At 40.1% G+C, this 24,148-nt stretch overlaps 1 protein-coding gene across 1 annotated transcript in view; it reads right to left on the minus strand.

Moving 5' to 3' along the window:
* Nucleotides 1-1,785: 1,785 nt before the first annotated feature.
* Nucleotides 1,786-24,148, minus strand: part of atp11b (ATPase phospholipid transporting 11B (putative)) — a 67,392-nt gene continuing 45,029 nt past the window's right edge. The window contains exons 29-30 of the mRNA XM_034705366.1: nucleotides 13,935-14,098; nucleotides 1,786-7,189 (exon numbers count right to left, since the gene is read on the minus strand). Coding sequence (XP_034561257.1) covers nucleotides 7,108-7,189; nucleotides 13,935-14,098 — 246 coding nt within the window. The 3' untranslated portion in view covers nucleotides 1,786-7,107. The remainder of the gene's footprint in view (nucleotides 7,190-13,934; nucleotides 14,099-24,148) is intronic.

Here is a 24,148-nt window from a genome sequence, read left to right on the forward strand (position 1 = left end):
GGCTTTAAGTGCTGAATGTACTCATTGCTGCCCCTAGTGGTCGCTCATCACTTAATTTGAGAACTGCAGAAAAAAATAATATAATAATAACATAAAATAATAGAATATAATTTTTTATAACTTAAAATATTATACATTCGTTTGTAAAAACATTCATGTAAATTATTTTAATTAGTTTTATTTAATTACATCTTCTATTATATCCACACAGTTGCCATTCAAAGTGACATTTTTTTGAGTCAAGAGAAACAGGAGCAGATATGTGACTGCAGTTTTTAGGGCTGAGAAAATACAATTTAATTTCAATTTATTAGTCTCAGAAAAAAAATTAAGCCAAATTAATCGTACGCTGTCACATGCCACTGATAATACAACCATACACAATAGTTTTATAGAAATAAGTAATACCTTTAATATTACGGATGCACAATATTGGATTTTTTGCCGATATCCGATAGGCTGTTATTTTACAACTCATTTAGCCGATTACCGATACCGATAAATTTTTCTGCACACCTAATTACAGACATCATCAATTCTCTTCTGTATTGGAATAAGCGCACAGTGTTATGGTGATATTCGTATCATGTTTGTTATGTAATATTCATTTCTTGTGCAAAATAAGAAAAATACTTAATATTGAAAACTGCATATTTATTTACGACAATTGCTTTCAAACATAATTCATACAAAAAGATAAATCCTACTTAAAACTTGGATGATGCTCTCCCTGAGACAATCAACCAGGGCAAATTTGGCTAATTTCACATTTGACATAGTAAGTAAACCTAACCTCTGTTCACAGGGAACATGTGAAAAGCACAACTGTACAGCAATTAAATCCAAATTAAATGAAATGGTTTACTCTTTGACAGTAAATGTGCCTAAATTAGTCAGCTACATGTACCTTACAGACTGCTGCTTCAATTCAAATTGAACTTAAACTTGAGCCCAACATGTGTGCAGCAGCGCATTATTTTAGCGGTTAATTATATCGGCCAATAGTTCATTTTAAAGCCAATATCGGCCGATACCAATAATGTGCCGATAATATCGTGCATCCCTATTTTATATGATATCAATCCTAGAGAACACACTATTTGCGGTTGGCTAAGAAGCCTCCCCTTGATCTCTACCCCTGCTTCAGCCGCTCACACACACATAAAAGTATATTTGGTTCAATCAAAATCCACGTGCATAGATACGGTGCAAACGTTCCCGTTTAGATAGCAATAAATCTACCGTTGCTTTTTTGAAAGTACTGTAAAATATCTCAATGTCACCAGAAGCATGGCTCTTTATACTGTTTGAACGTTAATGTCAATAACAATCCTCAACACGAGACAAACGTGGAATAAAAAGGGAAAAATCTAAACCTTTGCGACTCACAAAACATCTACTGTAGCTGAAGAGAGAGACGATCAGAAAAAGGCCTTTAAGTGGATTAATTTAGAATGATTAAGAGTTTAAAACACTTCATATTGTTATTTCTGTCAAACAATGATTTTTAATTTGGGCCACAGTAGAAATTAAATACATGCAGATTAGTTTTCTGTTGATTCTAACTGAAATTATGGAATGATATAAGAGTTACTGAAGAGCTGTAGTCAGATCTCATTACAGGATCAATCAGTGTGCTGTATTGTGTGGAATTAATCTCTGCCAACACCCTGATACTCACTCTTCATTGTGTCTCTCTCAGTCAGACCTAAGCTCATCAGCTGTCAGGATCAGGTCTGTCTCACATTGAAAGACTGTGAAATGAATCAAGTCACACTCCAGGGGTCTTTCTTAAAAATGTATTTATTTCGTAAATAGAACCGCATCTTCATAAACATCAGCTATAAGACAGAATTACAGACAGAAGGACGGACGGACAGACAGATATCAGTCAACAGAAGACGTGGCGTGTTGGTCGTTTGATTGCAGCATGATATATGACGACAGGAGAGAATAAAACATGATTTCATCAAGCCGTTCAGCAGCAGTCTGGAGTCTCACAGGCTGATGCTGAGTCACAGGACGATCTGCTGCACAAACTGATCGTTGACATTTCATTTAGATTCCTCTTTTTGGCTGATTTGATCGAGGGAGACCTTAATTTGATTCAAGTCTGCAAACCACGGGCTGGGATTTCAAAGAGCACATCAGCACTGAAGTCAGCATTTTTACAAGAGTTCAAAAGTTTCCTTCCAGCTAATTTTCTTGAAGGTGAAAGTTTTCAGGGATTAAAACAAAAGATGGCATAATGACCTTAACATGATTTATTTCTCCGTTATCAAAGCCAATATTTTGAGCAGTAGGAGTACGTTCAAGACGTGCTTGTGGACTGAATTGAACATCTCTTTTTGTCTTTCATATCTAATTAAACTTGAATGGTGCTTCTGATGGATGACTCCTTCATCATCTGTATCAAATATTAAAAGATAATTTGTCGAACTATGTGGCCGAGTTATCCGAGTCCAGAAATACCCCGGAGGAGGAGGCCTCGTATCCAAACCGCTCTGCTCTGCTGTGATGAAGCTTTGATGACGTCAGTGCTGTGATGCTCTGCTTCAAGATATCATTGAAGAACAACTGCCCCTGATTACATGTGATATGAAACAAAAAATCTGTACCTGGAAACAGTCTCAGTAAAAACAGGGATGACTACATTGACGTGCTCTTGTTTCACTTTAAACACAGCTGAATATGGAGACCCAATGTGTTGGAAATACTTGAAAATAACCGTCAAGTTTTTAAGGATTATTTAAAAACTCAAATTTTTGTTTTTGATGTTTCTTCTTCCTGCTTCTTTTCAAAATAAGAGCTTTGTTGCGAGTCATTTCAGGTCATATCATGTCTCGCTCTTTCTGACGGACACATTGGAAAAGCGACTTTCAGAAATCCAACTTAAATTTACTCACTTTTATTTATAGTGTCTTGCGATTACTGGAATTATTATTAGTTATCATATTTCAGGCATTTACTTGCTTTCCCCCCCCCCCTGTATGTAATTCTGTATTTATTTATGCCAAAGAGTTCTGATGCCACAATCTCTCTGGGTAATTCTGAAGTTGTTGGGTCTCCAAATCTGAGCACAAGGGGGCATCAGAGCGACTCTACCACTGCAGGTGTTTTCTGCACAGCTCAGACTTTCTTGCCTTGGGTCAGGGAGGACTCCCTCCTCTGCCATCTGCTCTGCTGTCATTCAGTAACTCCACAGGGTCACAGCTCTGAATCTTGGAAGTCCTGATGCACACTTGAGCAAATTTCATTATTCAAGAGAGGTGGAATGCCAAATTTTGATTTAACTTTCAGGGTCAAAGAAGTTCATTTTCTTCTGGATCGCTCCGAGTTGCAGAATTTAGAGCTGGGGGATTGTTCTTGCCATCTTAGCTTGCATCAGAAATGTTGATTACCTAGTCTGGACATTTATCATGTAATATGAACGGATACCAGAAACATTTAATTTTCACAAGAAGTTTTACTCTGTTGGTGAGAGCATTGGCATGCCTTTGGCTCTTGCAAAGTTAAAAAAAAAGACCTGTATGTTGTCATAAGGGGCGTCTCACTGTTGGCTTCTTAACTTCATGTTGTTGACGTTTACTAGGCAGAGTGATCCTTTCAGAACCTGTAGGATCCAGTGTTTTGTGAGGAAAGTGTTAAAGGGATACTCGTGAATCTAGTGTTGCATTTCAATAAAGTTTCATAGAAAAACATCAAATTAAATGCATCAAAGGCAAAGTCCAAAATATAAGTCAAGCTCTGGAAACACTGGATCCTACAATTGGACAACTGGATCCCCATAATGCAATTCCAGTTTAAAGGACATTCCTGCCTGTTACATACCTCTATTATCAAGGTTTATTTCTCAGCTCCCTGCAGAGACAACAAGGTAACAAAACAACATGGTAGCAGAATAAACAGGACTGTATTTGTTTAGGTCCAGGTACAGATAACAGCTTTCATAGGTGTGTACAGGTAGACTGTTTTCAACACACCCAAACAGTTCAAACAATATAAAAATAAACATTATCTGTTGAGTTGTTGTGTAACTGGAAGCATTCCTTTAATAGTCAGTGATAATAAAACTCTGGTGTGCAGCTCCCAGGTGAAACAAAAGAAAAAGCTTGGATGGAGTTTAAACCGTCTGATTACATGAGAACCTGAAACAATCTTCATTCAGACCGTGAATATTCAACAAATATAAATTCATATGTAACAAATGTTCAAAACAAAACAGAAAAAAACATACAGCAATAATAATAAATAGATACTTTGAGCATCACCCGCATACAGACAGGATATAACAGGCCCAGGTACGCATCCAACAATGAACCGTCGAGAAGAGAAACAAAGATGACGAGTAAAAACATCATCGAAACAGTGACCCCAGAAACATCGTGTAACTCTGTCTGCTCCCTGTGTGAGCAGAGGCAGGGACCGGTCAGTGTGGTGTGGTTGAAGATGTCGAGTCTAAAACGGTTGTCTACAAAAAGGTTCCTACGTTACACTCCTGTCTGTGTTCGGCAAACTTCTGGAGTAGACGGACTTCTCTTGAAACCAGAAACAGCTCATTGTATTGATACTTCTGAGGAAGAGGGCAAACTCTTGAGCTGCAAATTTGAAAACCACACTGTTAAAGTGATGGTGTAACAATTAGAGCCCGACGGATACGGGTTCCTCAGACTGATACAAATATCACAAATATGGCAGCTGACGTATGAATTAGTTGAACTGCGATTGAAATTGACCTTTTGTAATATATTAAGGAGTCTTCAGACGGCTGATTCTTCGACACATTTCCAGTCACTTCTGTTGGCTGTAAGAAAAACTACATCATGGCCTTTCTACATCACTTCAAACATTAAGATATGTTCATGATATGTTCTGATTAAAGGGTTTTTATATGTGGGAACGCTGGAAAACAGCATCAACAGCGTCGATATTGGTCAAACAATCTATCAGCAGGGCTCTAATGGCGATAGAGATTTTAAGTTACCTTCTTCCTTCTACTTCACCAGGTGTGATATTGTGACACATCTGCAGCATTTAGATCAACTCATCTTTACATGTAATCAAAGTCTGCTTCAAGTATCTGACTGTCCACTCATAATGCTTTAATTCATTAATTTGTCTGTATCCGAGCATCAAAAAGATTCAATGGAGGTTTTGTTTAACTTGAGCCGTTTCATCATAGTACCTGATATGTTGTTATTTTGGTCTGTACCCTAAACACCGAATACCCCGTCCTGACAAACCGAGGACAATAAAGATACTTTCGACCTTAGAGGATCATTCAAGACCTTAAAACAAGGCGTCCGTACCGTATTTCCTTCAACCAGCATGGCTGACGCACACAAACACCAATACTCCCACACACACACACTCACTCACGCACGCACAAATGCTTCTTCGACATGAGGATATACACACAAGGCAAAAAACAGAAACAGCAAAATAACGATGGATGATTTTGATGGTGAAAAGACGAACGATGAGTTTAAAACAAGAAGACGTGATTCTGATATGTGACTTGTGCAAATGTTCTGCTTTTCGTTTCCTCTCTGTCAAAGCTGAACTATATATTTATCTGCTAAAGCTATCCCTCTAAAGATAGAGACATTCTGCTGTCTGGGTTGACATGCATCAGCCGCAGTTTGGGAAAGCATCTCGCCATTAGAGCCATTTTTGTCTCGCCGGAGAAGAAATGGGACCATTATCCGAGCCGATACTCAGGACATATTTTTAGGAAACTGAGAGGGATGATTCTACTTCTAATGTGGATGTTCAGAGGCTCGGACATTTGATCCTACCCTCTTTGAATGTCCCCAGAGCAGTGAGGTCTCTAATGCTGAGATGCTTCTGCTAACCAGGCCGAAACAGAAAAGGCATTCAAGGGGAACAAGGGTCCAAACACAGAGTGACAACAGGCTCAAACAGCTTCTATCTGTAGTACCTCTGATAATCTACCAGTAATATAAACTCAGGAAAATGTATGGCTTTTCAAACAGGCCCCAAACCGACCTCCTTCAGAGCACCGTGCCGAGGACTGAGAGGCCTGAAAGCAGCGCGGGCAATAACAAAAGTCTTCTCAACAGTATAAGCTTCTGTACAATCAGGCACAAAAATAAACGCATCTTCATCTTTGACACTCCAGTCTCAATCCTTTGGTCTTTGGTTCTGCTATAGAGATGAATCTCCTTCCACAGTATTCAGGGAGTTCTGCAGCTCTGAAGGGAAACAAGTCTGGATGTTTACAGAGCCAGTACGGCTCCTAAAGCTACGGGATGTTTCCCTTTCCATCAGGATGAGAAATGATGATCCTCTGAGCTACGGGAGTTTATGGAAGTAACATCTTGTTGGGCCTCAGCTGTTAGCTGACACATGTAGACTTTGTACAGTCTGTTAAGCTGTGTCTTGGTGCTACATGTACGTTCCTGACAGCCGGTGTCTTAAACACAGTACAGTGTCAGCAAGTCCAAACCAGCTCGGTAAGATTCCAACGCTAAGGATGCACTGATTCAAGGAGGACTGACGTCTGACATGGACGGATATCTGCAGCCAAAAGGTCCAGACTGTCGTGAATCTCCCTCCTGGTTCAACAAATTACTGACGGGATCATTTCAATGTCAGTAGCAAGAAACTAACAGGTTCGCAACTGTGCCGATAAAGAAAAATAAATATCTGGTTTAAAGTTCATGTACCTGTTATCTGACATTAGTTCTTTCATGTTGAGTCAGCTGAAATTTAATATGATGCTGTCACATGCAGCTGCCGAGCTGTGAGCAGCAGGAGAAAGATAATTGTTGCTGCTCAGATGTTGACTGGATCATCTTCAGACGTCAGCTTCATACCATCGTGACGTTCTCAACACTTCATGTATTATTTCCTTCCAGTTGCAGCTCGAATCACGTGGTCATCTGTTGATTGATTCGCAGCCTGTTGCAACCAGCCAGGTCCTTTGGTTTGATAAACTCTGAGAGCTCCCATCTGTGCTGAGAGTGCATCGACTGCAAACTGAAGTAGGTGCGTAAAACGGTGCCATGGGGTGTGGTGGTGTGATTGTGACTCAGAGCGGAGTGGTAGCTCTCTCCCTCACTGTGTGCTCGAGACCCCCGGGAGTCAGCAGTGGGTAGCCTCGATGGGTGACAGGGTCAGGATGCTGCGATCATTGGAGTAGAAGTTCTCTGTGTCGCTCCAAGACCTGAAAACAGGCAGCAGTGACTGAGGGTTAGAGGACTGACTGGGTCAGTGTGTGTGTGTGTGTGTGTGTGTGTGTGTGTGTGTGTGTGTGTGTGTGTGTGTGCGTGCGTGCGTGCGTGCGTGCGTGCGTGCGTGCGTGCGTGCGTGCGTGCGTGCGTGCGTGCGTGCGTGTGTGCGTGTATGAATGCTATAGAGGAGAGAGGGGAGCGGTCTCCACTGTCAGCAGCTAAAGTACAGTTGTCTAGACATTTGTGTAAGTGCACATCCAGGCTGGGAAAAGCAGGGGGTGAGGGATGGAAGAGTGAAGAGTTAGTGATGGGTTAGATGGTGTTAGCAACAACAGTGAAGAGCATCTCGTCATGAAGTCACATGAGGGGTGACTCAGTTTCTGTGAACTCAATTTAAACAACCTAGAAACATTTTAAAAATAAGATATGGAGAGCAAAAACATCTCCATTTCAGTCCCTATATATCTCAGGTATTAGCTACAATTTTTAAACCTGAAAAAAAACCAAAGATATTTTTGTTTCTAGAAAAATATAGTCCGGAGTGCTTCTTTAGCTGTAGGCATCAGTGAATATTAATCTTCTAACTATAAACAGAAGTTTGTTAAAAAAGTAAAGAGTAAGAGTAACTTATGGGGGCATTTCATAGGGCAGGGCGATAATTCAATAACGCTTATTATCGTATATATATCGTATATATCGTATATATAATTTTTCTCAATATAAATATACCAAATGTTCAATAAAAGTTTAATATATTTAAACCTGTAATTACACGTCCCATCCACTGATTAGGGAGGGTCGCTAATGAGCCTTAAACGCTGCCACCCAACAGTAGACCGAATAAGATGATGGCATTGAACAGCCAATCACGTCGCAGGGTTAGAGGTAGGCGGGGCTTAAAGACGAATGTAAACAGAGCTGAAACAAGCGACAGCGACAAGGAAGAGAACTTACACATCTTACGTACTTATTACCCTCAGAAATGATTGATTCAAGAAGTTTATCAGAAAACGAAATTTGGGAAGAAGCTAACAAAATGTCTGGTTTCTTCAACTTTCACTCAGGACCAAAAATCTGCCTTTGAATTCAAATGAAATAATGATTTGATATTTATCATGATAATTATCGATATCTACTGATATGAAATATTTTATCGTGATAATATAATTTCCAATATCGCCCAGCTCTAGCATTTCAGTCCATCCATGTTTAACAGGGCAGATACAATAAGACTAGTGACAACTGTACTTCCAACACTGGCATTAGTAGCATTAATGAGTCCAAACATAGCATGCCAGAGCACCGTGAATAATAATTTATACTAATTAAAACTCAAGGGTGTTGAATTTTCCGTCTTGAGGACATGCGGATTGATAAAAAAACAAACCTGGAGAAGAAAATAAGTGCAAGTTTAAATCCAAGTGTCTCCTGTAATCTCTCATAGACCTAATTAGTCGAGAAGAGCAGCAGTGTGAAGTCATTTTAGATCTCCGTCCTTCAGAGTGTGGCTCAGGCAGCTTAAGGATTTTGATTAAATTAACGTGTTTCTGCTCATTTGCTCTTTGGTACATTACTCCTCATATCTCATTAAAATAAAGTTAAAGGTTCAGCACTGCTAAAGCTTTTTTTTCCATTTAGTTGATTTCAACTTTTTTTGTTTGTTTCTGAATGTGTCTCTGGTTTGTTGTTGTAGGAAGTGAGATGATGAAAATCAACACAAACATCAGAAAGACAAATGAATCGGTAAAACAGCGTTCAACATTCTTGCCTCATATATTCACTCTCAAGACACCCAGGACTGTTCTCTTCTTTTCATCTCTTCACATTTACTGAAAAAATACTCTTTCACAACTTTCAATATGTAAACAAAATACAGTATAAAATCTAGATCTTCTTATTTAGTAACATAAGGATGGCACAGTCCCTTCTGTTATTAGCTTAGCAAGCTGGATTTCCTTGGTAACAAACACAGCCATGGCACGGTCTCATCCATCCACAAACAGCTCATACACCTTCAAACTAAAGGCCAGTGATTCACATGGACATGAACATCAAACAACATGGATACGTCATGGAAGTGATAGCTTGCTACAAGGTCACGATACTACCCACGACCACCTCCGTGCTGACTCACGTCACAGTAGAACCAGAGTCAATGATCAGAGTTTGTGCCTCAAAGCACCAGCAGGGAGGAGCAGAGACCCTGACGCCTTTCTAGCTGCTGCTCCTGATCCTCACATGACTGTGCAAGCACATCCAAGAAAATATGTGTGTATGTGAGTGTGCAGCTTTTACAGGCTGGAGATATGACGAAAGAAGACTGTGAAGTTTCTCCATCTTGATCCCTGCACATGTCCATCCACACCCTCACATATTTCTGGATCTCTAAATGTCAGCTGCTCGGAATAAACCTCACGACCTTAGATGAAGACAACCGTTTTGAGACCTTCTAAAGAGGTAAACAGAGACACCTGGGGAGTTGAACTATGCTGCTGAGTGACATCACTTGCTAGGCACTCTACCTAGGGCAACATCTGAGTGCTAAAAGCGTCTTTGCATCCCGGGGTAAGGACTGAGCAAAGAGGACGTTAGCACCAGAACAGTTTTGGGATGAGCCGGTGGAAACATGAACCCAAGAAAAGAACAGATCAGGCAGATTTCTGTCAAGACGAAGCTCAAGGGGGACGTGGACAGCACATGAATAATTAATTCAGAAGGTCGAGCAACATTATGCAGATTTCAGACACAGAATGACAAAGACACACAGGAGAGAAACACACAGGTGCAAGAGGAGGAGTGTGTGAAGGAGGCACAGTTACATACAGGTTTACATCGTATACAAAGGCAACAGCAGCCCCCATGCAACAAGACAAAGTCTGGGCGTTCTTGTTTTTTCAGCCAGTCATGGATAAGACAGATGGAGTCCCATACCCCACCCACCTATCACACACCAGGTGATAAAACAAACACGCCCTCAAAGTTGGCCTCTTCTCAGAAGCACATATAAGGCTTCAGGATCCAGTAGAAAAAGACTCATAGATACATGAAAGTGGACTCTCTGAGACTACATTTCCCAGCAGTCTCTCTGGGTTTGGATGTGACCCTTTTCTTCCAGGAGAACGGGAGGCGGGAACGAGGGGTGTCAGACCACAGCTTAGTCTCCATCTTTGGGTTATATATTTAAAGTGTGCAAGAAGATGAAGTCTTCATCAGTTTTCCAACAAGCAGGCTTGACATTTGTTGATAAATACTGATGTCAGAAGGTTTAAATGCTTATGTGGGTGTAGAGGTTGCTGATATATTCTCTTAAATTGATGCATCCGATCACTACCGGGTACATTTGTTCAAGCAAAAATATTCAAGACTCTTGGAAAAGCTTATTGTACTTTCTTGTTTCGTGGTGAACAACTCTGAGCGGGCAGAGATTGTTGTATAGGGTTTGAACGCCACACATGGACCGTTCCTGCTGAAGTCAGGATTTAGCCGAGGCCGACATTCAGTGCTGCAAAAATATGCTATGAAAAGCAGCAAGCAACACTTCCAATATATAATAGATAAATACTTTATTCTTTATATATGTCAGTAAATATGCTTGCTATATATGTCCCATCCAGTAGATATGTATGTAATATAGGACTGGGTGGATGTAATCCCTTTCCCCCTATGGCAGTATCGTAGCATTAAGGCCAGATGTGGGCTGGGTCTCTCTCTTACTCTTATTTCCATAAAGAAAAAGAGAGGGGGAGGTGAGGGACGGAGAAGGTGAAAGAGAGAGAAGAGAAAACAAGCAGAGAGGTGGCGTTAACGAGTGAAACAAACCCTTCAAATCCAGCCCCAGTCTTAGTATCTGATAGTTCTTTTTGTATCTACAGTGTAAAGAACAGCCAAGCAAAGCATTTTACTCATGTTCATTGTTTATGTTTATCCGTCTGGGAGTACAAATTGGATGCTGTTTGCTCAGCTGGAAGAATCCAATTGGCGACTTCGTGCCAAGGTCAGAAAACAAATCAATCATTCCAAGAGGAGGAAATTCATCAAAAGTGAATCATGCATTTAGAGGTAATCTGACCCTGAAGCTAAAGAAATAGTTCCCTTTCTTTCAGCACAATGATTCTGACAACAATTAAAAGAGATTGTTTTGCAGTGCATGTCCCAACCAACACTGTGTGAGGATAATGTGAGGTGTAAATGATTAGGGCCCGTATGCATGTCTAGCCATTAGCTATGAAAACGGTCCGTTTGTACTAATGGTGAAAAATATTTGATCAGTGGTATGCATGAGCCAGGATAACGCCCCACCAAAACATTACATGTAGTGGCGGCAGACCCCACCATTACAGCTGCTAACGCATATTTAGGGATCGAACGAATCCTTTGGAAAAGTTTGAGGATGTCGAAATATAAAGCAAATTTAGATTTAGGAGACACGACATAATTCTTCGGTAACCTACCAGCAACACTGTGAAGTGAATCCTTCCCAAACAACTCCATTAACAAGTCCTCATCCTTCAATGGGGTGACAGGTGGTGGTCCTCCACCTGGACCACGTTGGTGGCGGTGCTTGTCACACAAAGCCGCTTTCATGTTGCTTATTATATTTTGTAGGCCTTCTACTGTGCGCTCAGAAACACCACACGCACTTACCCAGTTCAAGATCTGAAGCCAAACTTTCCCTTTCTCCTTGTTTGTTATCTTTGATGACTGACTTGCTGATAACAGCTGTTTGTTCATTCTATATTATTGTAATAAAATGTCAATTTCTTCTTCTGCTGAAAATTAGTTTTTTCTTGATCTTCTCTCGGTCACACCCGTACCGCTCGCCATGTTTATTGTCGTTTATGCGTAGTAGGCATGTGCAATTCAAATTTGTTAGATTGGGGTTTTCCAGGAGGTACCCTGGACATATGACGTTTTGCACCAGACTCGCTTTCATAGCGCAATTAGTTAATTGACCAATTATTTGCAGTCGTGCATGTGGCTAACGCTACGGCCAAATGGGCTGTTCCATAACGGTACGTTCAGACTAATGGTCCCGTTTGTTTAATGGCTGGGCGTGCATACGGGCCTAGATGATTACATGTTCACTAGTTGCACACAGACCTGGCAGATAATTAAAATGTTACAACCAGTATCAACTTCATGTCTCTGCTGTGAGACTGTGTTTTCTAACTTTATCCTAAACTGACCACAGAGAGTCTGATGATTTATATCCAGAGGGGCTGAAGAGAGGGAGGGATCAGTGCATCCCTAACAAGCAAACACACACACAAACATGGACAAACAAACATGCATTCCCACACCATGCAACTTGCTGCAAGGCCCCAAGAAAAAGACTTAAACACAAAGAAGAACAAGACTGCTACATCTTCATTACAGATGTAATCAATACTAGGTGTCCCAAGTTGTTTTTGAGATTATTGATTGCTCAGCAGAAAGGGTTGATCAGGTCAATTAATCAATGGCCCCCTCTGAGTCACTGGGATTCAGGTAAAAAGACACAAAAACACTGAATCTGCAGATTGGTCAGCCAAGCAAAATGTGACCTCAGTGTACTCCGCTTAAAGCTGCCCTCGGCAAAAATAAATTATGAAAGAAAAAAAAAGTTACTGTTGCTTTATCTTGCTTTCTCACAAAGTGGTGCAGCAGCAGAGTCAAAATTTTCACCTGCACTTACTGGGAGTGCGGCAAACAGGCATCAAGTTTCATCACTTCAACCTCTCTCTACCTTTCAGGGATGCCAAAATACAAAACTGCAAAGTGCAACTCAAGACTAAACCATCACTTAAGAACGAAGCACTTGCACGTCTCTTCAAGCACAGGTAAATATTTATAAAGTTTCACAAACAAATGTGGTGACTGGATCATTTCAGTAATGATCGAAAAACCATTATCAGGCTGAACCACAAGGGGAGAAGACCTCTGGGGAAAAAGAGAGGACCTCCTGGACAGTACAGAAAGTGAACAGAAGCTAACAGATCAAATGAAATGACACATAGACATCTGTTAAAGTGCATTAGCAGGTTGGACCAATGAGGCAAACTCCTATTTGGACAACAACCATGTGATTTTCAGGACAAAGAAAAGTCAGGAAAGACAGAGCAGACAGAAAACAGAGCACAGCCTGGGTGGTTAGGAAATACAGACATAGACTAACAGACAGACCCGCCTCAATGCAGAGGCTTCACAAACAAGACAGGTTACATATTGTATTAATGAGACCTGGTAGGTGCCAGCAGATCTGCAGTAAGAGCTTTCAGGGTACCAAACCTCCCTGTCTAGACTTCCAAACATCCACATGTGCATGCTGTATCGAAGCCATGGCCATAACAATCTAGTCAGACATTGGTCTTTGTGGTTTTGGTGACGGTTATATTTCTGATAGTACACTGCTGTGGATATGAGCTGTAACACACACGTCCAGACTCCGAACTCTCCCAGCACACGCTTACAAAAAAGTGTAGTCCATGAGGTCAAACATCTTCAGGGTCTACCTCCTCGTTTGTCCCACAGTTTTTTCTCACCGCACCCTAACACCCGTCTCCTTCACCGTCTGACACCCTGCTTCCCAACACTCGCATGCTCAACCGTGGATCGGAACAAGAAAGACTTACAGTAGAGTCGGAGCCACATTAAGGCCTATAGCTGTCGGGACTGCAGCCCAAATTTTTGAAACCTTGAGGTGTTGGGCGCTCATCAGGATTCATAATCATTGTTTCCTGCAGTCGGCGTCCTCCCCACCTGTTGCTGCGGCTGGATGCGGTGCAATGGTTGGTGCTGGATCGGCACTGTCCGGTCATTTGCTCCATGAAGCTGGCCAGGCGGGAACAGCCGCTCTGCCCATGTTGGTAGCAGCACAGGGACTCCACACAGCTGAGGGTCTGCGCCTGGGGGGCTGATAGAGACTGGAAGGGGGGAAGGTTGGAAGAGCAGAGCGAAGGGTGAGGTAAAAAGGTAGCATGGAGTAAGTAAGAAAAAGAAACAGAGGATAAAAAAGGAGAAAGTGGAGAGAGAGAAGAATCAAGTTAATATGATCACATAGAGGTTCAGTGTCACATTCAGACAGGGTGATAAATGTAGGATGATATATTGCATGCTGTCACAGGTACAATGATGTCAAACGTGCAACACGGGCTGAAATGTAACAAATAAATACATAAATAAAACATGTAAACAAAGAAAAATAAAGCAATAAATCTAAATATAATGCAGTTTATTTATGGTTGCTGTGAAACCGATTGATAAGGTTTTATAAGAAGGCCGAGGACCAAATCAGAGAGAAAAGCTAAACAAATGATCTGATCAGTAAAACGGCTTCATAACACTTCAGTCCACTTTAGTTCTGACACAAGTACTTAAAGTCTCAGAGTTATCATGGGAATATCTATCTCATGTACACTACCAGTCAAAAGTTTGGAAACACCTTCTCATTCAAGGGTTTGTATTTATTTTAATTATTATAAACACTGTAGATTAATACTGAAGACATCAAACCTATGAAAGAACATATGGAATTATTTAATTAACAAAACTTGTTAAACAAACCAGAATCTGTTCTATATTTTAGATTCTGTAAAGTAGCCCCCTTTTTCCTTCATGACAGCTTTGCACACTCTTGGTATTATCCCAGTCTGCTTCATGAAGTGGTCTCCTGGACTGGTTTCTAATTAACATGAGCCTTGTCAAGAGTTCATTTGTAGAATGACTTGCCTTCTTAATGTGTTTGAGACCATCAGTTGTGTTGTTCAGAGGTAGGGTTAGTACACAATGGATAGCTTTATTTGACTACTGTTGTAATCCAGATTATGGCAAAACCAGATGATTTCATAGTTTTGATGTCTTCAGTATTAATCTACAATGTTGACAATAATCAAAATAAATAAACCATTGCATGAGAAGGTGTGTCCAAACTTCTGACTGGTAGTGTAACTCCTTCCATTTAACCTGCAAAATTCTACAACAAGATTAAGGAAAACTCAGCGGCTGAGTAAGAAGTCTGACTTCAGACTTTTCAATGAGACAGTGATGCATACTGTAGGTAGTGAAAGCTGAATGAAGCTGCTGCTTAGAAACCTGCAGGATCAGGTTGCTCTGTTAAACTGAGTCAGCACCCGAGGGGAGAGACCAAAAGAAGGAGAGAGGGGGGGGGGGAGCAAAGAGAAAACAGAGTGTGATCTTTCACTCATGTGGTATGTACCCCTAACTCTCCTTCTCCTCTATAAAACAGAAGATTCATTATAATGACACGTTAAAGTCAGACTAAGTGAACTGACCTGCATGGTTTCCATAAGCCTAAAAGATAAGTCTTCATTATACAATCACTTCATCCTGCCTCAGTCTATTGATTCATCACGTATAATGAATATTCATGTACCTCAAAAAACTTCTTTGTGGGACACTTTTCCTATACTTTGAAACTTTGTCATTTGATGTCAGCATATAGTCCAACATTAGCCTTCTTCATAACTCAACGTGTGAGCCTTATATTCCACTGGGATTTGGACTATGATGCGGTCACGGTAAGATTTCTCTGCAGCAGAAATTGGAGCTACAGCTGGCAGGAAACCAAGCTTCTGCCTCTTGGCCAGCAAAAGCAAAACATAGACAGGAAGAACTGACTATGATTTATTCTGGCTGTGTCAGGTGTCCCCGGATAATTAATGCATGGCTTTGCTGTTCCTCTATCAGAACATATTGCCTCTATTCCTATTTAAAAGAAGATCTGTTCTTCTCACTGCGGAACAACAGACACCACTTACACCCTGCTTACAAAGTTGGAGTGGTGGAATTTTATTGTTGTGATTGTGCACACAGTAGGGATGTCAACAATGAATCGATTATTATCGATTCATTAATTGTTCAGAACGCACTTGAACACATTTTTTTGTTTCGATTTTATATCAGGTGGAACAAACATCATGTGGTCTTATATTTCGTTCAGCTATCAGGGAGGTGTTTTATGTTTAAAGCATGTTTCGATGTGAATCAGCCAACTAAAGGTGTTGCGCACAGCGGAGACGTTCAGCTGGGGGCTGTGGCTGAGTGAAAGGTCTCTATGAGTGCTTTTTTTCTCAGCCGGACTGATTATGACCTGGTTGCGCCCCCGGCTGACACCTGACCGCGTTCACATGCTTATTTTTCTCAATAAGTACGAATAGACAGAAAACTGGACACTGTGAGTCTGAATATGTTTCTGTTCAGTTCCCTTGTTGCAGTAAATCCACATGTTGTAGTCTGAGCCTTCACTATCATGACTGTGTGTCCGCAAAGATTATGATCCTGCTCCAAATGTTGATATTCAGCGTGTTTAACGTTTTGAACCCCTCAATACGATCCGTAGATATTAAATACTGTCAGCTATATACATTGTGTCGTGAAGGAAAATTTGATTCAGGGAAAAGAACGCATTTGGCATTGTTTTTGACAGAAAACCTTTTCATGTTTTTAATGATTAATCACCGGGCTTGTAAATCAGAAGGCAGTCTAGAGGAAATGCAGTTAGTGATGGTCAGGCTACAATAAAACTTCTTCTCCTGTGCTGTTTATAGGAGAGATAAACAGAGATGAAGAATCAGATGGACCGATCAGTTTCTGAGGAAGTGTTTGTTGCGAGTAAACGTTTGGTGCTGGGGAGGAGGCAGAAACATGATGCCAAGAGTAAGACCAAGCCAAGCTTTATGATTAATAGTTCTCTTGTAAAGTGAGGATTCCAAAGAAACGATGTCTGAATCAAGGTTTTGTTGTAAATTGGCCAAGGCTTCAGTGACAGCTACATGGGTGACATCATCCCCGGCCTGATTTATTATATTAGCCGTAGAGTTCAGCTAGAGTTCATGTTCAGTGTCCGATTTAGTACAGCATTATGTTGGTTTACATAACTGTGACGGCAGAGCATCTCCGAACGCTATCTTTTTGGCAGCTGTGTTCATAAGAAGTGTTTTGTAATCTAGGGTTTATAGTGTGATCTCTAAGAAAGCAGTTTGTATGCAAAGAAAAGAAAACACCAAACCTCTCAAATTAAAGAACAGAAGAGAGATACATTAAAAAGAATCCTACTTAAAACACAACAAGACAGTAAAAGGCATGAAATACTCACAAGCAGGTAATGATATATCTTTTAGGGGTCAATATGGAGGACTATTATGAAATTATGGGATTAGATGGTTAACAAAATGACATCAACAACAATGAGGTCAGCATGCCAACAGCATTATCTTTCTCTAAAGTCTGAGCTCAGATCTGCTGCAAAGCAGTGAGGGGTGAACTGAGACCGTACAGGACAGGATGGGGACAATCATGCTTGTGGAGGAAGGGATGAGCTGACTCTGGGGTTGGGGTCGGTGGCGTGAAAAGTAAAATACACTCACACACTGGAATATTATTTTTACATATGAACTTGAAGGACAGTGCAGCTGTGACATACAGCCATGGGTGAAAGACTGAAAGTGCAGGCAGTTTGAACCAAATATAAGGACATATGTGGTTTACTACAGCTGTCAGGGGGTGCACAGGGTTGGTAGGTCCTTAAGGGAAGCCATAATGCTGGGGGGGTGCGACGACAATGGGAGTGAAGTATGGTACTACCTAGGGGAGCAGGGGGCTGGGCCGGGGGCAGCATGGGGAGGATAAGCAGCTAGCAGGTGCCAATTGTCCTCCCCTGGGCTCCGCTGGGCTTTAACAGGGTCATATTCTGGCCCGACTGAACCCTCACCCTCTTCCATCTGAAGGACACAAGATGCTTACAGTCAGCCTCGCTGGCTGGTCAAACAGCTCATCAGTCAGTCAGCCGCGTAGACTGTCGGCAGGTTAGACACCAATACGGCACATAGCAAGTAAAGGCAGTCTGGCAATGGGCTGAGTGCACTGCAAAAATATCCACTGTCGTCTCTTACAGAGTCGCAAGATTGTTCTTCAATTGAGGTCACTTTTAAGGTGATGATCATTTGTTATTTGTCTATTTTGCCATTTCAAAAGTGAGGCAAACAAAGACAATAAGCTGTACACAATTCAGGGCTGTGTGATATGAAAAATAGAAAATCTAACCCCATTTGATTGTTTGACAACACAATGGCAACTTAGATGCCAAATCTGTAGTTATCTATTTTATTTTCATTTTTTTAGAGCTATATTTTTGGCCTTTTTGCCTTTATTTGATAAGACAGCTGAAGAGAGGGGGCAGTAGAGAGTGGGGGAAGACATGCAGCAAATGGCCGAACTGGCGATCCCTGCAACGAGGACTGAAGCCTCTGTATGTGGGGGGCAGAGAGATATTTAAAATTTTCCATCATGCCATGATTATTAGTTTTTACTGGAAAAACTTTGGAAATCACGACCAATAAAGTTTTGTTGGAGTCTGTTCTGAATGATCAAGTTTTCACATGACTGATGAAGGATATTTAAAGGACAAAAGCATCTCTGCAACATATCAAAACTTTGTTAAATGCTGCTTTGCCCCACTTAACTTTATGGATTAAAATTGCAGCTGCTGATTTGGACACTGCATTTGACTTTATTGTAATTTCAATACTATTTCAATTACTAATACAGCCCTAGTTTGGTCAACTAAATGAACATTTTATAGGATTTTCATTTGGGTAAGATTTGAAATGACCTCATGGTTACTCATTCCACTGCCAAGGTTGTTATTTGTTTTTTTTGTAGGCATGTTTACAGAAAAACTTAAAGTATGATTGTCGGTGGAAGGTTGTAGGTTGGGTCTTAATTGAATTATTTGAGCTCTGAGTGTTTTGTAAAATGAAGGGACTCAAAACAAAGACAAAAGAGACTGCTGTACAGTGGATATGTTTTTCAGTGCCGCTTATTTACCTTCCAGCAGATTAACTAGTCAGTTAGTAAGCAAGCTGTCAGTCAGTCAGTCAGTCAGTCAGTCAGTCAGTCAGTCAGTCAGTCAGTCAGTCAGTCAGTCAGTCAGTCAGTCAGTCAGTCAGTCCAGGCTCCACTGTAGGGTGGGCGAGTTCACTGAACCTCTGACCCTCACTTTACAGTGTGCACTTCTTTATCACATACAGTTTACAGAGACCAAATAACGCTGGCCCGTTTTTAAAGCCCTTCAAAAGTGACCGTGAAAACAATCTTTCACTCAGCAATAAAATTGAAAGCCTGGAGTGCCTTTTTCTGGCCTACAAAGCCAATAAGACTGGCCGCCTCATGCTTTTTTAAAACAAGACACAGAGTGCTATCGAGGTCTTATTCCCCTGCGACAGATCTAAGCCTCATTTTAATTGGGACCGGGAGATAATCATAAATCACTGCTTGAGAAGACAGCCTTTAGTTGATCTGAGCTGGTGATGAGGTCACCAGAGAAGGGCTTTAATTTCTCACAAAAGCAGTCACAATTCAACACACTGATGAGCAGGCCAGTGTAAGCCTTGAAATTCTCGTCAAATTGAGCAACAAATGAGCAGAAAGAAGCTGCAGGCCCAAGAAAGATGTCTCAAGGGAAACTGATCCTTCTAATGCTGATAAGAGCAAATCTGTTAGCATCCAAACCAATTAACCTGCTGGTGAATCTATCAGAGCTTCAGAGTGAGAAAACAACAGAAAGCCCAGGAGAGGCCTGTGGGTTCTGTTGTTATTACCTCCTAATCTAATTAGGAAAAAAAAAGACTGAATGACGCTGGAACTCTTTCAACAAACCTAAAACTACATTACACAGCACGTTAACATGGATGCATGCTCTGTTTGGAGCCTTGTAAAGAGCATCTTGTGTAGTTCTACCATTTGAAATACCATTTACTCAAACTGAAGAAAAGGGAGCTGCTTTGCATAATGTGCTTTTCATCCTCCCTTCAGTCTGCACTTTGTTTCTGCTCATTGATTTAACTGGATGGGACCAGCGTTGCCAACATTGTTAGTCACTTGGAACATAAACTCAGTTGCCAGCATTTCAGATCCACCAAGCAAAAACTGCTACAATTAACCCTCCTCTTCATGAAGGTCACTACGTTAAGAATGTTTAAAAACTGCTTTTGAGCTTTCTACAGCTGTAAATGAGGTTACAAAGGCCGAGAATCATCCTGCAGTGCGCTGTAATGCAGTTGACTAGATGACTGAAGATGACTGAAGATTTGTTGACACCTCTCAACAGATTAAAAGAAGACTCCATCACAATACGGCTGATTTTAGGAATCCATTTGTTTTAAAAATCTGTATAAACTGGCAACTAAGTTTATTTTAACAGCGATCACAATAAAATATAAATGTATTTTTAGATACATAGCAGCATTTACTAGCAACAAAGACAGCAATCAGTAATGGCATGCCAGAAAGCTGCGCAGATAAAGCAATAGATGCAAAGTGAGTTAATGAAACCAACTTTACCAGTGATGCGATTCAATACATCTGCTTCTAATGTCCTAAGTTATTTTTTAGTCTGGATAGAACATTATGGAAAAATACCTAATAATAAATAATTTTTAAAAAAGAATGATAAAGTGTTTAAGCTTCATGTGAAAACGTTTTTTTTATCTGAGCAGCGGTCCAAAAATGTTTAAATATTTACTATACAATCTATTGATCTTCTAGATTGAAACGTTTCTAAAATATTAGTGATACCTCAAACATTTCTGATTCAAATTTGGTCTTCAGATTATTGGATTTGTTCTCTAACACTCTGAACAATGAAACTATACAAAAATAAAATGCAGATTTAAACAAACTAACCTCATACAAGGCTGTAAGTTTTTTTTCCCATTATTGGGAAAGTGAAACTAAAAGTTTTTCTTCAAGTTGTTAAAAGTAGCTAGATAATCCAGAAGGTTTGGGACATTTATCAAATGGAACAAATTACATACCAATTAAGACTCCAAAGAGAAACTTTCACAACAAGATGGAGACCTGTACTGGCTCTACTAATGCAATAGAGAGTGATGTTTAATTTAGGCGCAGACCAAGATCATGCATTATTTTTTCCTGGGTTTGACTTTGCACCTGTACTTTGACACGTGATATATCTGAGTGGATTCTAATTTATCTCTTTATGATTACAGTATCTAATTATGATGTTCATTTCTCCTTTACTTTTATGAACATTTGATTTTATACTTATTTGTCTATTATTGTTTGTATGTATATTCTCTGGAGTGGACATTTTGGTTTATTTTAATTTTGTTATCTATTTCTTCTGTCTTAATGTCTGAATGTAACTATGCAGCTGGAAAAGAAAAAAATAAATATTTTTCACATTGTACTGTTGAAATGAAAAATGAATAAAAACTGAGTTTAAAAAAAGAAAAGTTGCTAGAAAAAAATAAAGCTACCCAAGATCAAGAATATTTTTCTGGGTTTTGGTATCAACAGAAGTTACCCACTATTGATACCATTTTCTTTGCAACCTGTTGACAGTGATATCTGCTATGACTGCACAAGATCCTCAAGTCATCAGTCAAAAACAACCCTGCTGTCTATCATGCTTTCACAGGACAGCTTCTTTCTGCTGTACCAGACAGCCTAGTACAGTCCAACAGTCTGTCATGCAGCTGCAGTGAGGTGTCAGTCTTGTTCTTTGTGTCTACTCAAACCATGCAGGCAGACAACTTTGAGGTGAGGAGAGTGACAAGTGGGGAATCCAGTTGGAAGGAGTTTGGTTTGGCACACGTCAAGAGGACGGATCATGCTAGAGACGGAAGAAGCTGTGGTTTGCTGGGCTGCATCATGCGGCTCCAAGTCAAGTTAACATGAGTGCAGCATGCCAGTCTGTGGTTGATTGACAAAACCACAAGCTGAGGTCAATAGGAAGGTCTGACAAGGGGTTCTGATTGTGTTCTAATGCAGATGCAGGATGTGACAGTCTGAATGGTGCTTCATACAAGACCACTGGGATGCTGCATACTGTCCTCATGTCAAATGCTACCAGACTATAATGAGTGCAGAGGGAAGAGCTTAGAATAGGTTCAATGAAGATTTCCACCATTCACATTCAATCATTCATTCATTCAGTCATTGGTTGGGTCATGCAGCAATGAGGTAATGACAGCACCATACAGGACATGGAGGAGGTGTGAAGGCCTCAGAACACATTATCTCTGCCAGCCTCTCACTGAAATGCATCACATGCAGGGGCTGAAATGCTTGACGGCACATTCTTTCTCCAACTGATGATTATTAACCCCCTCCCCCAGATCCCAATCATGGAGAATGCTGATTGGCTTGTCCGGGGCATGCAGACACAAACTTGACAAAAAAACGAAACTGTTCCAACATTAACAACACACATGTCGGTCCTACGAGTACTGTCAGCATTAGAAGGTAGAACATGGTTTTGAACAGGAGTGCTTGTTTCTTAAAGCAATATGTCTACTTTTTAAAACCTGTCCATGGTATGATGAAAGTTACATTTCAATCCTGCTTTGGACAATCATCTTGATGTCTATATCAATATCTTGGAAAGTTAGTCTTTTAATTACAACATGAACGTATATTTCTCACCATGCAGAGTTGTTTTGAGTAAAATCTGTTCAGTTTCAATGTTGAGGGGACATCATATAACAAGTAACAGATCTGATGTAGAAAGGTCTTATAGTATCATTAATAATAGGGATGTAACAATATACCACAAGACGGTAAAAAATTGATACAAATAAGGGTGGATTAAAATTGATTCAGCAAAATTTGTATTACGATATTATTTTTAAACAGTAGAAGGCGTTATCTGCATTATACTCTGCTTGTTCAACATCATTAAATCTCTTGTGCTGCTGTCTTGTTACTCGCTGAGTGGAGGTGTTTTAAGTTTTAAGCATGTTTGATGTAAATCAGCTGACTGCGTACAGAGGAAACGCTCAGCTGGGGGCTGCAGCTGAGTGACAGGTCTCCACAAGGGCCGCCGGACTGATTCTGACCCGGTTTCGCTCCTGGCTGACACCTTACCGAGTTTAAATGCTTATTTTTCTCAATAAGAACGAGTAGACAGAAAACTGGACACTGTGAGTCCAAAATATGATTGAGTTCAGTTGTCCTGTTGCAGTAAATCCACAGTCTTCACTCTCTGACCATGTGTCCATGGAGATTATAAGGCTGCCTCTCACATTGATATTCAGCGTGTTATAATTTTGAACACCTCAATACGATCTTTAGCTGTTTAATACCGTCAGTAATATACGATGTGTCGTGAGGGAAAATTTGATTTAGTGGAAAAATAAACACATTTGACCTTATTTTTGACATGGAAAACGTTTAGGGTTTTTTAATGATTAAACGATAATTGATCGTTAACATTTCCAAAGATCGATCACTGAAAATACTTAAAATGTACATCCCTTATTAAAAGAGATTTACCTTATTTGTTTTCATATTTAATACTTTCATTTGGGAGTCTTTCACTTTCCATTTCTTTATAATTGTTCTAAAATTTTCCAACAAGATATTTTTGTGCGGTGATTTTAGTGTGCAGCGGTTTTATTTGAGTTACAACAGACCTTAAAAATGAAAAAGGATTACTTTGTTTACAAATAAATATAAGAGAAAAATTATATATTACAACTGTCCATATCTGAGAATCAAAATAAAATAATAGTGATCAAAATTTTGAGTTCAATCCAGTTTTCTTGAAAAATGTTAGAGATCGGGATTTAAATCGTATCGTGAACCAAAAATCGGGATTCAAATTGAATCATGGGTTGAGTGTATTGTTACATCCCTAATTAATAATATAGTGTTTATGGCATAAAGAAGTCATGCAAGATAACTTGAATTAAGACTTTAAATACCTTATATAATCACTACGTTTATGAACTGCAACACCTTAATGCTATATAACTGGCCCACTTGCAACAATGCCACTGGTGTTCATGAAGGTTGGGAATTAAAAAGATTAGAGACCCATCCTCCTGTAGTTCTTTTTAAAAGTGCTAAAACTCCTGAAATACAACTTTTTAAAGTAAGAAAAGTCAAATTAAATTTAGAAGGAGCCGCTTTAATGAGTGGAAACAAGAGAA

The sequence above is a fragment of the Notolabrus celidotus genome, chromosome 2 (assembly GCF_009762535.1).
Source record: "Notolabrus celidotus isolate fNotCel1 chromosome 2, fNotCel1.pri, whole genome shotgun sequence".
Classification (NCBI taxonomy): Eukaryota; Metazoa; Chordata; class Actinopteri; order Labriformes; family Labridae; genus Notolabrus; species Notolabrus celidotus.